Source organism: Paramacrobiotus metropolitanus, unplaced genomic scaffold (assembly GCF_019649055.1).
Source record: "Paramacrobiotus metropolitanus isolate TYO unplaced genomic scaffold, Prichtersi_v1.0 Parri_scaffold0000006, whole genome shotgun sequence".
NCBI classification, from domain to species: domain Eukaryota; kingdom Metazoa; phylum Tardigrada; class Eutardigrada; order Parachela; family Macrobiotidae; genus Paramacrobiotus; species Paramacrobiotus metropolitanus.
This window is the reverse complement of record NW_026570226.1, coordinates 2478293-2496549: the sequence shown is the minus strand read 5'-3', so window position 1 is coordinate 2496549 and position 18257 is coordinate 2478293. Positions and strand designations below refer to the sequence as shown.

General features: G+C 42.3%; 1 protein-coding gene across 1 annotated transcript; it reads left to right on the top strand.

The window, feature by feature from the left end:
* The first annotated feature begins 5873 nt into the window (after positions 1-5873).
* Positions 5874-8248, top strand: LOC129582064 (musculin-like). The gene is made up of 3 exons (XM_055473459.1): positions 5874-6116; positions 7070-7175; positions 7909-8248. Exons 1-3 carry the CDS (start codon positions 5923-5925, stop codon positions 7963-7965), a joined length of 357 nt encoding a protein of 118 aa, XP_055329434.1. The 5' UTR covers positions 5874-5922; the 3' UTR covers positions 7966-8248.
* The last annotated feature ends 10009 nt before the right edge of the window (positions 8249-18257 follow it).

The following is an 18257-nucleotide window of genomic DNA, read 5'->3' as shown; positions in this document are numbered from 1 at the left end:
CAAGACTACGAGTATAGGATACTCGTACAAAATACACGGGCAGAGCAAGTGAATGACAGATTTCAATGCCACGTCACTTCCGCTTGACTGTATAGCAGTGAATCTAGCCGAAAGGATTACCGCCTGACCCAATAAACACATAGCTTGATTCATCCACAACGTCGGCCAGGAGATCCTGGTGTGTCACATTAAACTGTTCGTAAGGCTTGTCCAGCAAGAGATAATTCTGGGCGGAGTTCCGGCCTACGAGGTGAGTCAGTTCCTGCTCTAGCTGGCTGAAGGCCGGTCGCTCTACTGGCCGCAAACGCCAACAATGCAGCATGATGTCATACCTGTTAAGGGCACAATACACAGAGTAGATAGTAGTGCTACCGGCAACCGGTTGCAATGAGATGCCAAATGTAACCTACACTGCGCTCGGACAGACTGGCGGCCGCTCCATGTAGTGACCGGCCAGCAGCGCGGTGAGAAAGTCGGTAGCATTCCCGGCGTTCAGGGCAGCGCTGGTATGGGGCGTCTCGCCCAGACTGTAGATCTCCCAGGTCAGGACGCCGAAGGACCACACGTCCGACTTGTGCGAGAACGTCCGCTGCCAGATGGATTCGGGCACCATCCAGCGCACCGGCAGTGCCACCTGCAGTTGTTGTCATAGATTTCCTAGTCTTCGAGCCTTCATAACTTTACGTTTCTCAAGTTTTCGTAGATTTTCTTAGGTACTTTAGTCCCTCTTTCTAGTACTGTTGTAACAAACGTGTGCGGGCAGTTCTTACGCGCTCGTTGAGGAGGACATACTCGGAGAGCTGCCGGGCCATACCGAAATCGGCGATTTTGACCACCCCGCCCGGACAGACCAGGATATTGCGGGCTGCCAGATCGCGATGGATGATGGAGCGACTGCTGAGGAAAGCCATGCCGCGGCTGATTTGGAAGGTGAAACTAATTAGGTCGCCGGTCGACAGCGCCCTCCCATCCATGCCCTCGTCCTCGATGGACGCTGAGGTTTCCATATTCGTGAGCTGTTGCGAGCAGACGGTTCCAGCTTCGCTGTTAGCCAGCAGCGGACTAGGATCCATGCAGTTATGGAAAATAACGTTACGGTGACGCTGAAGGTACCGAAGCAACGATCCATGTTCCGAATATTCCAACAGCAGAAACGTTTCGTCTGCAAGTATCGCAGACGGTAAATGCCAGGAGCAAGCAATACACTCCGTTGACATCAGTAAAATACATATATGATCGCGTCATATAGCTATAGGATGATAAGCTTTTCTATGATAAATGGATTCTACCTTTAAAGACAGCGCCGAGGAGGTTGGTGATATTAAGATGGCGACCGGCCTTCGTCATAACCTTCATCTCTTGAATAATCTGGCGGTTCTGTTCCGGGTCGTTGGTGTTCCGCACCATCTTGATGGCCACCAGAGTGGGCAGTGGTTGGCCACGCAGTCCCGTGGCCACGCCTCGGCGCACAATGCCGTGCTCGCCCTTTCCCAGAACAGCTCCTACCAACAGACCCATCTTTTTATCACGGGTATATGCCACTGTATAAAACTGTATTATAATTTTCTTCTAAATGGCCTCGCAAAAGAAAGCCTAGGCGCGTCACGTGAAGGTTTCCGTGGTCTCTTATCCGTCTAGAGAAAGATACGTTTCTACAGATTAAGGGCAACCGGTAACAACTTGACTTGCTGGGGCGTATCTAACGGTTATCAGCTTTTTACTCGTATTACCAACTTTGACTTAACTACCTAGTACGACTAAAAGCCGAATTAGTAATTACCTACTTTAGGCAATTAATAAGACTGCATACACATCAGGTGAAAGCTGCAAGGTACTCTGTATGTGCACTGACATTGTATTGCACAGTACACATGCTGTACACATACAGTACACATGCCAAAATCAACCCCAAAAAATATAATGGAAATAGATTAGCACAGAAAATGGGTGCTTGGAAATCGTTTTGAAATTCATTTACTGAATTTCTGCAAACTTTTGTTGCTCAAGGAGCTTACCATTAGTGTACGGTACTTATCGACATCGTACAGAGTACATAATAATTATTAGAGAAAGCGTTTCTGGTGGGCGCCAAAACCACCGACGCTTATTTCCGGCGTTCCTTCATTGATTCTCATTCGACAACTACCGAACTATGCATTCTTACAATGTTAAAATTAAATATGCCGAATTATTGCCGATAAAGCCCGATATCATTGCGGTCAGTCAGGGTCCAAACTCAAAGTAGCACTGATATTACCAAAACATCGAAGTACATGCCACATCACATACTGCAACAGCTTTTTCTTATAAAGAACCCCGATTTATTCCATAAATCCGGGCTTACCAATTTCGACGTTGGTAATGGAAATCTCCAACAATTTAACATAGTGCTGTATGGCCTGGTCCACCTGCTCGTAGCCAGCTTTAATGTGGCACGCCAGGGAAGATTTTGTAGTGAGCCTCAGGGAATCCGGGCCCTTGCGCATGTCACCACGCCGCAGTCGTTGGCGCTGTTTCCAAAACACGCACCCGATGAGGACGACAATGACGGTAAAAACCAGCACTCCCACTAGACTTCCGAGGACGATGGTCACCACCGGACTATTCTCCCGGGTCACGGCCGTAATGTTAACCCACGGTGACACATCGATGTCGCCCTGGCGCACCACCACGTAGTCAATGAGGAACTCCGTGGGGAACTCCGTACTGTTATCGGGACTGCCGGAGAAATAACCTCCGACAGCCACATTCATGACAACCTGCAATGCCACCGTCGGGACCTTTTCAGCGCCCGTAACGGAGAGAACCAGAGCCCCGTCCACGAACCACAACAGCGCCTCCGCCGTCCAGATCAGTTTGTACACGTGGAAGTCCGCCGACATGTCCTGCTTCATGTCCACCTGCTTCTCGGTCTTCACGGGTGACTGATCCTGGCCTCCGGTGTTGTAAAAGACCGTGCTGACGATGACATTAGGTTCCTGGCCGCGAACGTCGATGACGCTGATGGCCGGCGGCCAAAACTCGCCGCAGGGGCGCGCGGCGACACACTGCGGGTGGGCCAGCCACAGCGCTGGCCACATACCACGACCGGTGGGGATCCGGGCCCGCCACTCGATCTCGCCGTGCCGGAAACTGAACTTCCCGCGGGTATCCACCCGCCCTGAAGTGTACCCGCAGTCTCCGTATTCTTCCCGCCGACTGACAAGACCCAGTGTTCCGTTGACGAGGCGGACGTTGTCCGGTCGGTAGTACTGTAGTTCATTGTTGACAAAAGATTTGGTGTCAGCGGGGTTCCACCGGGTTAGGTTCAGCGTGTGTTCGTCAAAATCATCACGAAAAATTTCCTGTAAAGCAGTTTCCGTTTCGCCGGCCGTTAAGGCGACCATGAGATGTAGAATGCCGAACACAATAAGCAATAAGGTAAAATAAGCAAAACACTGAAGAAACGCTTCCACGGTATAAACGGTTCCACAGCGCCCATCATAGCATCGACACTGCAGAATGCCTGGTCAGTTTTAACTAAAATACGCGATGGTAGTCAGAGCCAGTTGCGGTTAGCGGAACGGAGAAGAAAGCTGCTACGTACCCAAAAATTAGCCGAAACCAATAGGATGGCCATGTTCAGCGTAAAATACGTAACCCGGTTCAACGGAAGGGCGCGGTTAGATGGACCATCGTGATTAAAACAGTTCTGCGTCACCTTTCCTGAAACACAGTAAGGAAGTAACCGGCAAATATAACGCATTAATATTACGTATAACTTATATGCGTCACTATGTGCAAAGTGCATATATAGATATATCACTTCCGCACAAATGTATCACGTTACAACTGTAGTCAACCATACATATTCACAGCTTCACCTCGCATACGTATGTTCATACTCATACTGGGATACTGGATACCTATGTACAGTGCAATAGTACTTTAACTCGCATAGATACAGCACGATATTAATTTCTAGTTAATATGTATGTTATACTGTACAATGTACAATACGTGATAGGTACATAATTATACGCAACAGAAAAATTAATACATAATCAAAATGTTTACACTAATAGGTAATATTCTTTCGTAATACTGCAGATAATTATGTTGGTTGTTAATTATGAACAAATAGATCCGAATTCGTTAATAATGAATCGGTTTGTACTTTCTGCGAGTAGAACACATATTAATTTCAAACTCTGGAAGTTATCACACTAGGTTGCGGTGATTTTGAGTCATTTTACAGTACTCGTACGTATAGATGTAGTATGTACGGTGTGTTGCACATTTGACGCATGTATATGAAACAGCCCAAAACAGCCCAAAACAGCCCGCGCCGAAATTTATAAAAGCAATAAAAAGCACTGCCGTGTGACAATAATACGTCGGATATCGCGATCCCGATCCGCCCATCAAAATCGATATAATATCGTACATACACACAATTAGTGTCGATTATATGCCGGTTGTGACATGTGAGTTTTAAATTGGGCGGTTATGATTTGTTTATTTAACAGAAAGGCTATTTGTGCGTCGGTACGCAGCGTCTTATATGCCTACTGTGCAGTGCGCACCGTGCAGTAGCAATAACAAGTACGTATTAGCAACACTAACAACGCGTGATGTGCAGCGGCGCCCGACTGACAGCGTGATGCGTGTTAGCGGCGGAGTGTCTTCCTGTTGTTCTTGTATCACTATCCGACAATCGTTCCATCCTATGCTGAGCTGCGAATACTGCGCACTGTATACCTACTCCAGTTGCCGGCAGTTTACAATCCGCTCACGCGTGTTTGTTGATCTGCTGCATACTTTCATAAAAGCACTGGAATACACATATATACGATTTTGATTAAAAATTTTTATCCATGCATATTGCATAGTACAATATTTATCAGAAAATGGCTAGCGCATTGTGTGAACCATCCGCAATAATAAAATTAATTATTTGAACAAAAATCTGAAGCCGCAGAATACAGTCGTTCGCACGAAAACTGCCTTATACTAAATTTTTATCACACATGTAAGTGCTTATCAACAATTTTAAACATCTTTAAAAAAACAGTGATTTAAAAATCGCAATTGAAAACAGCAAAATGTAACATCCAAGGACAAAAAAAATTTGTATATTTATTATTTAAGCGTCACGAAAATTATTGTGAGTCGAAAATTATTGGTCTGCACTCTGCATACATATCGGCTGCGCAACATAAACAATTTTTAAAGTACTTCGCGCCACTGGACAACAAAAGCTCCACTTTTCAGCTCCGCTAGCTCTCTTGCTTTCAAAACATTGACCACCCGTTCTAGCTCTGTCAAAGCATCCTCGTCAATTAGTAATTAAATAAAAGTGCTTAGATAAAAAGAACTAATTAAATAAAAATAAAGTTAAAACGTTAAACATCACAGCTGAACATACGTTTAACACTATTTTCCGTGCGGCGCACTAAATTTTGGCAATCAGCGTTTTCTGTGCAGTACAAACTATTGCAGTTCATTCTTGGGAAAATATTTCCTCCATGCGTAGCAAAGCCAAACTCGTTAATACATTCCTTCCAAAATAAATTGCAGAAAAATAGGATTCAGCATTTAATGGCTTTTTTGTAGAGATTTTAATTTGCATTGGACATATCTCGAAAAAATTATCTTGAATATAAATGGCAGAATAATCGGTGCACGACTGCAATTGCAGACGCCGAGAGCGCATCAAATTACCGCTCATAAACATAAGTGCAATGTGTTGATAACTAAGTGCTTATCAAAACACAGCGTTTTCATTCTGACACATCGTATCATCATAGTCAGATACCCGATCGAGGCTCCATATTAATAGCCAGCATTTGAGCTAAACTGACACTTTTAACTTTCGCAGCAGATCTCCCATTTCATTCGACTAGACTGCGTCTAAGCGTGCTTTTTCAAGGTGACGGTAAAATGGCCAAAAAATCCGGCGTGTTGGGGAAAATTGGCGGGAATAAGCGGAAACGCGGCGCACGTTATACGGAAAAGCCGGCACAGCGCAATGCCGCCAACGCACGGGAAAGGGCACGGATGCGGATTCTTAGCAAGGCGTTCGGACGATTGAAGACGGCGCTGCCGTGGGTGCCGCCTGATACCAAACTATCCAAGTAAGTTCGATGCAGATGCTTTGTTATTAAAACGGCGTTTTTATAAGCTTAAAGAAGTTTTTGATAAGCTTAAAGAAGAAGACGCATATTTATATACATTGTACAGTATATTAGCTGCTTCATACATGCGTGCCGGTGCAGGAGCTTTGCTTGATTTGCACAAAAATTGGCGTTAAAAAATGGAAATCAAATAACTAGCTACGTTTTCTCCACGATTTCCTTTCTAAAAAACTGTAAACATAACAGTCTAATTTCTGGTTAATACGGATTTACAACGTTGTCAAATGGATTTGATTGTTGGCGCGAATCGAAGATATGAAACAGACTGTATATTAGGCTGTTATATCACTGGTTTGTCATTGTGTGAGAGTATGTTTTTTATGATTTATATTATAATAATAAATTTCAAAGAAATATTACACGTACAGTCGTACATGTATCGAAATACTTCGTAATATAAGCATTTCTATGTGTTATTGGCCTACTACAACTTGAATTTTGTGGTCACATCAGAAACGCTGCATCCTGTAGCAAAACTGACAATATTGTTTTACGTATGGGAATAAGAGTAAGGACACAAATTATCGCGGCCGGATATGTATCCTTATTGCCAGTTTGCAACCCAGTTAATTCGAGTACTTTATAAGATATCAATTTATTGACTTAAATACGTTGTATGAAAACAATTTTATATTAGTTACCTCCTAGAACAACAATTAAAAATACATATTTTGTCTTTTTTTATTTTCAGTTACATTTGTACCTTGTAACTTCTGTACAATAATGTACATATGCACCAGCATGCGTAAATGCACATTCACGTTTAAAAGAAAGCACCCTTACACTGCGATTGCTAGCTATTACAAGCAAGGAAATGCTAAACCATGCCGAGTTATATCACCGACAAATAAAATTTAGCAATACATTGACACGTAACTTTTTATGTTTAACAGGCTGGATACACTACGCTTGGCCTCTTTATATATAACCCATCTAGCCACACTGCTGTCCCAGGACCATCCATCGGAATGCTCAACGGAAATACCGGCACTGAAAATGGTGAGTTTAAATTCACTGCATGGCATAACATGCTAGTTTAATTATTTTTCGTATCCGCAGATTTTCCACGTACATCGAACTTATATTTGGAAATTGGAAACAATAATATATGCGTTAATAATAAAATTGTTGGCCTGGGTACATTATAGCAACAATTAATGTGGATGAATTAATGTGGATAATCCAGAAAAATTATTCCGATGGTTACGTATTTGTGCTTACCTTAATTACAGCAAATTATCTGCTTTAATTTGCAAATACTTTTAATTTCAGTTATTCTTATGGTACTATATAAATTCGTAAAAAAACCGACCTAGTTACTCCGCTCTTTCTCCAAAATTCGGCATCTGGGTGCGTCTACCTAAGTAGTAATTATTATTTGGTTCATTTGCCGCTGTGAGATAATTTTGATACTTTGAGTACCATTACTTTGATGCGAGAGCTAGTACAGCAAATTCAGAGCGTAAATAATCGCATCGGTCGTAAATGTTTTTTAGTATTAATAGAATTAGAATGCTTGATGGATATGCGTACGTTTTCAGAGTAACTTCACTGAGTATGCTACATACCTAACTGCTGCGGCGCTGCCTAAACAACAATCTGCTGTATAAAACGCACGAACAAATACACCCGAACAAAATTACATACTGTATAATATATATTAAGCAGTGCTACTGCAGTAGTTATTATAAATGAAATTTCGACGGATATCTACCGAACTATAAATTTACAGACATGGCCGTGTTTGGCCGCTCAAGCCAAACGAATGATTCCCGATGCCTCCCATTAAAGGATCCCGGAAAAAGGCCCGTAACGAAATGGAAATGCAACGGAAATAATAAATTTTCTGCTGCTGCTGCTGTTCTTTTTGTCATTTTTTACCCTGGTCTTTCTTTCTGATTTTCGGCGCAAGCTTCGCCGCAAAATATTAAAACAGCTAAATAGTTCAAATATTAAAAAAAATGAAAAATGGTTGCCCGTCTTTATATTTGCAAAATTCCGATTCTTGTTTCCAGTGTGTTTCGGTATTTCGATTGCTGGTATCGTATGTACAGCCTGTATGGTACTTTTAGTCTGTCACTACTATGCAGTTGTAATACATAAATGCAAAATTGCATGAAATGAGAAAGCGCCAATAGAATAATATCTTTAATGCGTACAGGTAGATAATTTAGCGTACTTTAACAGAGTAGTCCAGAAGATACATAAGAAACGAAAGGTACAAAAAAATGCGCGTGGGGCCGTTGCAATGATGCCATGACCTCCGCTGTGGATTCCGCCAAAGTCTTGATTAAGCGCTTTTCCACGAGGACGTGGAAAAGCGCTTCCACACTTTTCCATCATTCCCTTCAAAGTGTTAACTGCAAAACATTATTATTACGCTATGAACTGAGTGTAGACGCACTTCTAGACGAGTAACACTAGTACACTTGTACTTAAAAAGGTCACTTGCAAATAATACTGCCGTAATGAAAGTAATACTGTCGTGTGAAAAGAATATAGTCGTGACGAAACGAGTAAATTCCCGACATACACATGTATATAATATTGTACATGCTTCGGTTTATCATATTATAATATTTCGGTCATTTTAAGTATACGTTTCCATATTTTGGCCACCCGGTGTTAAGATTTCCTGGCAAATAAGAATACCAAAAATAAATAGATTTCGTATCAGAAACTTCGCTCATGAATTTCGAAGCATAAACTTAAAAAGATTTGATGAATAAGCCAAACGAAGAACTGGAATCGGACCGGGTGAAATGTAAAAGAACCTCTCTTCCACGCTTGCAAATTTCAGAAACTTAAAATTCCAAGCATTTTCATGATCAGTTATGTTTTGATGACCACAGACCAGTGAAAAGCAAAACAAAGAGCCCGTTGTGCGATCAGGCTGCTCATGTAGCGCGCCACATGGGTGTGGTGAAAGTGACCGGGTGTAGCCGGCAGGAAGGTGGACGGGTGGATGGTGGATCTTCAATGAAGGTCATCCACCTTTCTGCAAAGGTCATCCACCTTTCACATCCACCTTTTTGTAAAGCTTATCCACCTTTCTGCAAAGGTCATCCACCTTTTCGCAAAGGGCGTCCACCTTTCTGCATAATGTAATCTATCCTTTTGCGAATGAAAATCCACCTCTCTATCGAGCCTCATCCAGGTTTTTCCGGCTTCTTTTGAATACTTGTATGATGAGGATGACACTCACGCATGATCTCCTGCTGGTTTCGTTGTTATTATTCCTATCACCGTCTAAGCGGTTTTAATCCGTACGTATTGTCCACCTAATTGTTTTATCAAAAATCTCAAAATTTCAAAAAAAAATCTCAAAATAGAAAAAATCAAAGTTTTATCAAAAATCTCAAAATAGAAAATAAAAAGCTCAGGGAATTGCTCTGGCATATACTGTTGCTGTTTTCGGGGAAAAGTCAGCTGATGCATTTTTACAGCGCATTAGGAATTCTAAAACGATTAGCTATAACAACCTTGGAGGACAATGCGCACGAGTCTATGCTGCACGGGTGATGAAAAAAATAAAATCAAAAAGGTAGGCAAGACAGTATTCGTGAGCTTTATCTCACCAGGTAATCAACTGACCGGCAAAAAGTGAACGAGGTTCGATTCACCTTTCTGCAATGTTCATCCACCTTTCTGCAAAGGTCATCCACCTTTCTACAAAGGTCATCCACCTTTCAAAAAAATTCTTCTACAGATACGTGGGTATATGTACATTACTGCGAAATAATTCCGCTTTTTTGTTTTGCCTGAGCCTTTTTTGCCGATCTTTGAATACTTGACGGTTTTAAAACTTACGAATACTGCCTTTCGTGAATCGTCGTAATTTTTTTCAGCGTCTGAGGATATCCAATTAAAAATATGATCTGAAATTTCAATTGCCGGCTTTGATTCAAAAGAGAAACAATAACGGTTGAGGTGCGCTGGTGCGCTGCTAAACATAAAGTAATGTACAATATTTACCGTTCAAAGTTGGACATTTAATTACATTAATTTTGGTTGCCCTTTCTGTTTCTTATGTAACGTAATTAGTGTTTGATGTATTTCGTTACCTAAATCATATCTAATGATTTTTTTCGAATAATTTTGCGTGAACATATTTTGCGCCGTTGTAACGAAAGTCTCAATCCGTGTACAAGCTAAGAATTTTTAAAGACAATCAGAGTCAAATTAGTATCGAAATTCACCAGTAAATGTATGATTTGCGATTGTCTTGGATGATTGCATCACGAACATCCTTGCGCAAATGCCGTTTTTGTTCAAAGAAATAAACCGATGCAACCTGATCGAACATATATTAAGTAGAGCAGAAAGGTGGATGATCTTCGGCAGAAAGGTGAATGACCTTTGGAGAAGGTGGATGACCTTTGCAGAAAGGTGGATGACCTTGGGTGAAAGGTGGATGAGCTTTGGAGTTAGGTGGAGTACCGTAAGAGCGCTCAGTAAATATGCTGCAATATGCGAACTTTGCTGTCCTGAACTGAAAATCCTAGAGCACATAAGGTTGCAGAACTGTTACCTGTAAACGGGAAGTAGCGCGGACACGGCAACCAAAACGAGGACGTTGCCGTGTTTTCCTCTTCACTCGAAGAGCTGCGCTCCGTTCTGCCACTGCCCAGTTAGGCACATCTTCCTCGTAGGTGCCACTAACTGTAAGCAAAACAGAGCCTACACTGAATCTCTACAGTATGGCTTTGGCCACTCTGAGCCATATTCTAAGGTGAAGCGGTATTCATATGGAGTAAATTTCTTCAAATGTACACATGGTCCCGATTTTAGATCACTGGATACCAAAAACGGTTTAATTGGCTTTAAAGGTGTCTACAGCTGGTTTAGAGATTAACTTGTATTGCGACGAGAGTTATTTCCCAAAAGGTGTAGCAGTGACTGGACGTTCAGCAAAGCTGGGATAGCTGATAAGTAAGCAGAAAGTTAACACGTTCGACAGAACGGTGGTTGACCTTTGCAGAAAGGTGGATAACCTTCACAAAAAGGTGGATGAGAAAGGTGGATGACCTTTGCGGAAAGGTGGATGAGAAAGGTGGATGACCTTTCCAGAAAGGTGGATGACCTTCATTGAGGATCCACCATCCACCCGTCCACCTTCCTGCCGGCTACAACCGGGGACCAAAATATGGAATCGTACAGGTATGCTTGAAGTGATCGAATTATGAGAAAACTCCAAGTGGTACGATTTTTCTACTTATATTTCGTATATGCATATAAATCTAAAGCCGAAGAAAGGAAAACAAAAGGAAGTATTCAGAATTAAAGCTTAGCCGTTGAGTGTCGTTACTCGTATTACTAGGCGAATGCGAAATGTCTGAATAAATCAGAATACTCTTGTACTGAAACTTTTAGGCATGCATCTTATACCGTATTTTCTTAAATGGTTATCCTCCCCGATTTAGAAGCCCACCCCGAAATAAAGATCCCACTGAAAGGCCGTTTTCGCAATACGAAAGATGCAATACCCTTTGAAAGTGTTCTCCCCGAATCCATCCAAATCCTTTACGAAAAACTAGTAAAGCTAGTCTCGTGTTATTAAAATACGGTAGCACAAACTAATGTACAGAATGCAGATGCTGTACGGTGTACGTACAAAAGGCCGAGTTATGGTCCACCATGCTGGTTTCCGGATCCGGCAGCGGCATAGGCTCCATGGACGGTGGTGTCGATGAACTCGTGGATGGATGCGCCCTCTCGTCCTGCCACGATTGTTCAAACTCGTATACATCCGGCGGGCTGTTGCCGGCGACACTAGCGCTGCGCGGCTGTGTCGTCTTGTCCACAATAACGGCTTGTCTCGCACTGGACCTGGCACCATCGATATCACTTACCAACCGGATGCGTTTCATCACCGCCGCGCTCCGTGTCACTCGTCCCTTCAGCGAAACCTTCGGCTTCGTAAATAAAAACGACCGTCCAACCAACAACACTTTTTATAACAAGTTAATAACTATGTATTTAGGATTTTCAAAGATTTTCTGGCTTAAACTAGGCGTATAAATCGGTCCCACAATTTAAATATGTTCGTACCTTGCGGATGGCCCAACGCCGCCGCGATTAACTTCCATTCCTCATCTTTATCCTTCACATTGTACAACGGATCATCCCGTCGCCACAACTGCGGTTGCTTCTCCACCAGATCGATGAGTTTATGCGTCCAGGCCGGGTCCATGCGGTGCCTGTGGGACACGGGCTCCATGCCGTTGTCTGTCATACCGAGCACAGAGAATTGTGATGGCAAACTGAATTGACGCGGAATTTTCGTTTGGAAGACCAGGAGCAGCGGACAGCTGGTAGGTTGACAACTTGAAACGTTCAGAAAGTCCACAAGTGCAGCGTCCTACCAGATCCGCTCTACGGACTTCAGTCGGACAACATCCATAAACGTACACAAAAAGACAAGTACGGTGAAGTACTGTGAAACGAAACTGGACGGGTTGTGGTTGGCACTTGCTCGTGTTATTGGATCTAGTGAACTGTAACATGGACAGTGCTATTGAGTAATTAAATTGTACGATCGATAATAGCGGATAAGGTCAACAACCACAACGCTAATAAGTTACAGATCGATATAAGCCTTGTATTTCAGGGAGCTTTATAAACCGATGCAGATACCTGTACATTATAAACGGTTGTAAAATTCGGTACTTAACTGGAGATTGGAGAAGCACGGACTTCCTACGGCTTTTACCAAGCAGCGTTTTAGCTTAGCAGTTGCTAAAAGATCGGTACGAGTGCTTTGAGTATTTTGCCTTTTAACCTTTAACCGAAGACAAGACTTTGGTTGTTTTTCTAATGTTTAAAGTTTTACCATCAGTATAAACTGCAGTACTGTACCAGCGCTGGTAACTGTTGTTACATACTTACGTTAGGAACTTAGGTGGCTACACCTATTGCCATAAAATGATAGAAAACCTTGTACGCAATCAAACTCGTCAAAATCGTGCGAGATAAAGTGGCAAAACCAGAAATCAAGAAAAAAGTACTGAACTTGTTGCAAGATTATCGTTCAGCCAAAACGGATGATTAATCACAGCTGCATCTACAGATATATGGAACTCTCCTGTCGGAGACATCGTGAATGTATCCCAAAACAAATAATGCCATTAATTTTATGTTGAAATCGGGGTTGAAATGAGTTTCTGCGATAGGCGAAACTGACTAAATTCAAAAATTAACAGAAGAATGACCCTTTTGCTCACATCTGTGATAGGATTACCTGTTGGCTGGCATACATTTGGGACGAAAAACGACGAAGAATTCGGCACGGAGCTTCGGCTCATATCACTATGAAGTTCATAGTGATATAAACCTAAGCTCCGTGCCCATTTCATACGAGTATTATGAACCGGAGCTCAGTGCCGGTTGAGTATAGGGGGATTCGTAAATTTACGGTAACCTGCGTGTCAGAATTGAGCTAGGTATTTGGGTAGTGTTTTGCACTAAATATTTGGCAATGGCCACCTCTTAGATTAAAATGCCAGCGCTGGTACACACTAATTAAAATGATAGAAATTTAAACGTCATACATTGTATTTACTGTAACACACCGCGGAGCCGCACCGCTTAATAAAGCGGTTCGGTTACAATTTTTTGCCTCTAACTAGCCCAATAACCGATCATTTTGCCTTAAAATGCGAAATTTTGTTAAAAACTTGGGAAACAGCAGACTGTTACCTGTGGCGTGGTGACCTTACTAGGGTGACGCTGCGGGTAGCGCGGTATTGTTGAATGACCTTTTCGCGAACGATTTTAATTTTCCATCCGGTGCAGTCGAAATGTCCCTTCCAGACAAAGATTATAAAATGTGCGCAAATAAATACCTAATTTATAAGGGAGTTCCATAGACGGGAAGCAATAAGGCTGTAATTGTCGAGAGTCATAGACGCAGCTTCTGGATACATCCTGTCCGAGAGAGTCCTATTCCAATACCCCGCCCTCGTACCGGCCACTGAACATCATATCTGGCTCTAGACAAACGCAATTTTAACATATTGAACGTATAAAGATTTGTAAATTATTTGTTGATAACAACTTATTAATTCTGCGAATTCTACAAACTGCCTGTGAATTCTACAAACAGTAGTACTCTGTATACTGCCATCGAAACTCGTACACTCTATTAATTGACCGAAAACCGCGCTGTAAAAAATTTTATTAACTTCAATAATTTTTTAAAAACAATTTTTAATTATAGGTCACCGCTACTGTTTTCGTTATACGAGCTGAGTCACAGGGCTGTCTGGCTCGGTTTTTTGCCAAAAGCCACTACACTACGAGTCCAGCTGTTACAAGCAAAGAGCTGTTACACCAGCTACGTATACATATGTACAGATGTACTTATATAGATATTACGTGAACTATAGGTATATTAAATTTTTGTTTACTTTTAAAAATCTAATCACACAACATAAACTAGGAAAAAAATACTACGAATATCAAATGACTATAATTTTTTGTGTTTTATAAGCTGGATACATTGCACTTGGCTTCTTTTCTAAAAGACGGTGCACAATTTCGCCGCACTAAAATTCGAGGCGCGACTTTCGCCGCGAAGACATTTCGCCGGAAACATACGGATGCAGAGACATTGCGGTTTGAGACATCTTGCTTCAAAGCATTTTGTATTTGCGACATTTGGACGCAAGACATCTGGCCGCGGAAAATTGGTCTCGGGTCGACTTTTCGAATCTTGCAATTCGAAAAGTCGATTCGCCAATTTTCTAAGTTTCTTAGGCGTTTTTGATCTTCTTGAAATACCCGACGCATTCAAAGCATTTTATAAAAATTAAAATAATTGTACATAGTTTTTGCTTGGTTTATATAACAATAATAATTTTTTTGGCAGCTGCCTTACTGCAAATAACTCATTGCAGCAAATTAAGGAGCAGACAACTGTACTCTGTACTTGTGGTTTTCGTGAATGTTTGTACCTATGTTACATTGTCGGTGTACATATTTTCGTTTTTCTTATATTTCTACAACGGGAGCGTACACCGGCTGTGACCGGCAGATATTATGACAAGATAAATAAAGCTTTTATGAGTAGATCTGTAGATTTATTCGGTTACAAACATGACCATGTTGGACACTCAAACTAAACGGATAATTCCCGATGCGTCCAACTGGATGACTGAATTTGCGTGCGTTCACATTGAAATGGAATGTTGCACTACAGAGTACTGCTCAACCTTTTAAAGAACTCCTAAACAGGTGACTGTAGCTTTGATGTCCTTCTTTTCCACCATTGTTTTCGCCCTTGCAATTTTCTGATACCCCGAGCAAGCTTCTTGATAATAAAACATTGTAGTAAATTTGAGCAAATTATGCTCCAAGATACGATAACCCGCTATTGTGTATTCACATACAGTAGCTTATGATCGACCGAAGCGTAGCGAAGGTCCTCTATGTTCAGAATTAACGGGAAGCGTTATAATGTCCGTTCGTCGGTCACCGCCAAAAAATGCACATATGCACGCTGGCATTGGGAAGAGATGCACCAATGCGCGGTGGCCGTATATAATCACATCCCATGTAACTGGCGATGTCCGTTCGTCGGTCACCGCCACCAAATGCACATATGCAGAATGGCATTGGAAAAAGATGCACCAGTGCGCTGGCCGTATATACTCACACTCCATGTAACTGGCGATGTCCGTTCGTCGGTCACCGCCACCAACAAACCTTAAGAACAAATACACAAGTACGGTGGCCGTACACGCTTTCACCCCGAGTAACTTGGGTTGCCCGTTCGTTGGTCACCACCATCTGATCTAAAAAAGGATGGTGCACCGTAGCCTCATACACTCATGACTTATGAAAATTGTGGTGATGGAAACATTTCGAATCTGTTTTCCAGTTCAGAAAAAAATCCGTTGTACGTAAATTTTGCTCTTCCATAATTTTGTAATAACATTAACGAGTTTAATATCCTGTCAACGTTGCCCCGTCAAGGCTACAGACAGAGTTTGTCCTCGTCCCCGTCCGTCCATGTCCGCGAATTAGTAATGCCAAACAAAAAGTCCTACCGGCAAAACCACTGGACCCACCCTCTCCCCCAGCGGCTTTGCTGTTATAAATTTGTGTCGAATTTTGTCGTAGTGTATATGATCTGAACTGCATCAATTTTGAGGGAACGGGACCAGCAAAAACGCCCAGCAGATGTTTTTGCAGTCTTCATCCTTCATACGATCTTTAGAATGGGAACTCGTTGGCCTGCATTGGTAAAATTACTGAGATGACTGCCCTGTAGGAAAGGATAATGGGTAACCTTTTGGACCCTTCCACAAGCGCTGTTAAAGATTGATAACATCGCATTATTAATCAAGACGGGATTGTTCTTACCCGAGTAACCGTAAAAAAGCTCTGATGTGAGAGATGTTGTTGTTAAAATATTATTTACCAAATGCATAAGGGTGTTAAAGACTGCAACATTTTGAGTAAAAGAGTTTGTCTAGCAGGGACAACAATATTTCTAAAATAAAACAACAGGATATCTATTTGGTATAGCAGAAGTTACATTTAAACAAAACCGTTCGCTTGCGAAAACAAAGTTATTAGAGCAGCGGGCGGATTTTCTTGGCTTTCCCGATTACATTGGCATTCTGGTAGTGCTGTCGTGTTGAAAATACAAATAGCTTAAATTGCTTTACCATTAGAGACTCTGCCCAAACTATTCCAATTTAGACACATCTTCCAGCTACGCTTCGCTCATGCAGTGCCCGCAAAAAGCGAGTGCACTTTCCTAGTAATATGTGCATCGCACTACATGCGTTTTGATGTTTCTACAAGTTTACAATGCACATTAATGCAAGCCATGTGATTAGGTACTGTGCTGTGAACTACTAGAAACATTACGCACTAGTAGCAGGCCCGACCGCCGGATTCCTACTGTCGGTACCTAGCAACGCCCGTACATGCGTTTTTCCCTACGCCGGCACCGCGACTTTTCTCCGCGGACAACTAGTCGGAGGACCTTTGGCCGCAGACATTTCACCGCAAGGCCATCTCGCCGCGCGACGTTTCGTCGCAGGACATTTCGTCGGCAGGAATTTACGCCCCAGAGATTTCCGTCGCACAAACGTTTCGCGCAAGGAAATTTCGTCGCAAAGACATCTCGACGAAGCGACATTTCGGATTTCCGATAAATAATTTACTAAGAAAACCAAAAGAGTCAGAAGAGTTAAAACTGGAAAACAAAACCCAACGAGCAACCTAAGAAAAGAAACCTCAGCAACCTGAGAAAGCTAAGAAACCTAAGAAACCTGAGAAACCTCGAAACCTAAGAAAATCTAAGAAACCTAAGAAACCTAAGAAACCTAAGAAACCCGAGAAACCTAAGGAACCTAAGAAAATCTAAGAAACCTGAGAAACCTAAGAAGCCTAAGAAACCTAAGAAACCTGAGAAAGCCTAAGAAACCTAAGAAAACCTAAGAAATCCTTGGAAAAAATATAACGACCCAAGAAAGTTTAAGAAGGACTAAGAAACCAAAGAGAAACTACGAACAGCCTACAAAAAGTAGTGAAAATTAAGCACGTCTAATTATTTTGCGGTGACTAGTCGCATCGTTCGAAAAATCCCAAGACCAATTGTCCGCGGCCAGACGTCTTGCGCCGAAATGTCGCAAAGTTAAAATGTCTCAAAACATAAAGTCCCAAACCGAAGTGTCCCAGCGTCCGAATGTCCGGCGACGAAATGTCTTCGCGGCGAAAAGTCGCGCGTCGAGTTTGAGTGCGGCGAAATGTCACACTCCCAATTGTCCGGGTGCGGCGAATTTAGAAAGGGTGGCACGGAGGCACGCGCCACTCCGGAATTTTTGAAGAAGTGCGTACTTTGAAAACTAAAGAAGTGGAATACTGCTATTCTGATAATGCGGTAGGCGGTTTTGCAAAGACTGAAAGAAAAACTTATTTTTGTTGGATTCATACTCAACTGATTTTTGCAATAAACCCGTTTGTTGGCTTCCCGTACTCCGCGCGAATGAAGCTCCTGAGATCTTTACTATACTTTATTTACTCGGTCTAAAATCGTCGTTCGAAATATAGGAGTAAATTAACCGT

Bases quoted from the DNA above. Each gene is read 5' to 3' on its own strand.
- LOC129582064 (XM_055473459.1), top strand. From the start codon at position 5,923: ATGGCCAAAAAATCCGGCGTGTTGGGGAAAATTGGCGGGAATAAGCGG. The intron at 6,117-7,069 runs GTAAGTTCGATG...TATGTTTAACAG, and splicing joins CCTGATACCAAACTATCCAA to GCTGGATACACTACGCTTGG. The intron at 7,176-7,908 runs GTGAGTTTAAAT...ATAAATTTACAG, and splicing joins AAATACCGGCACTGAAAATG to ACATGGCCGTGTTTGGCCGC.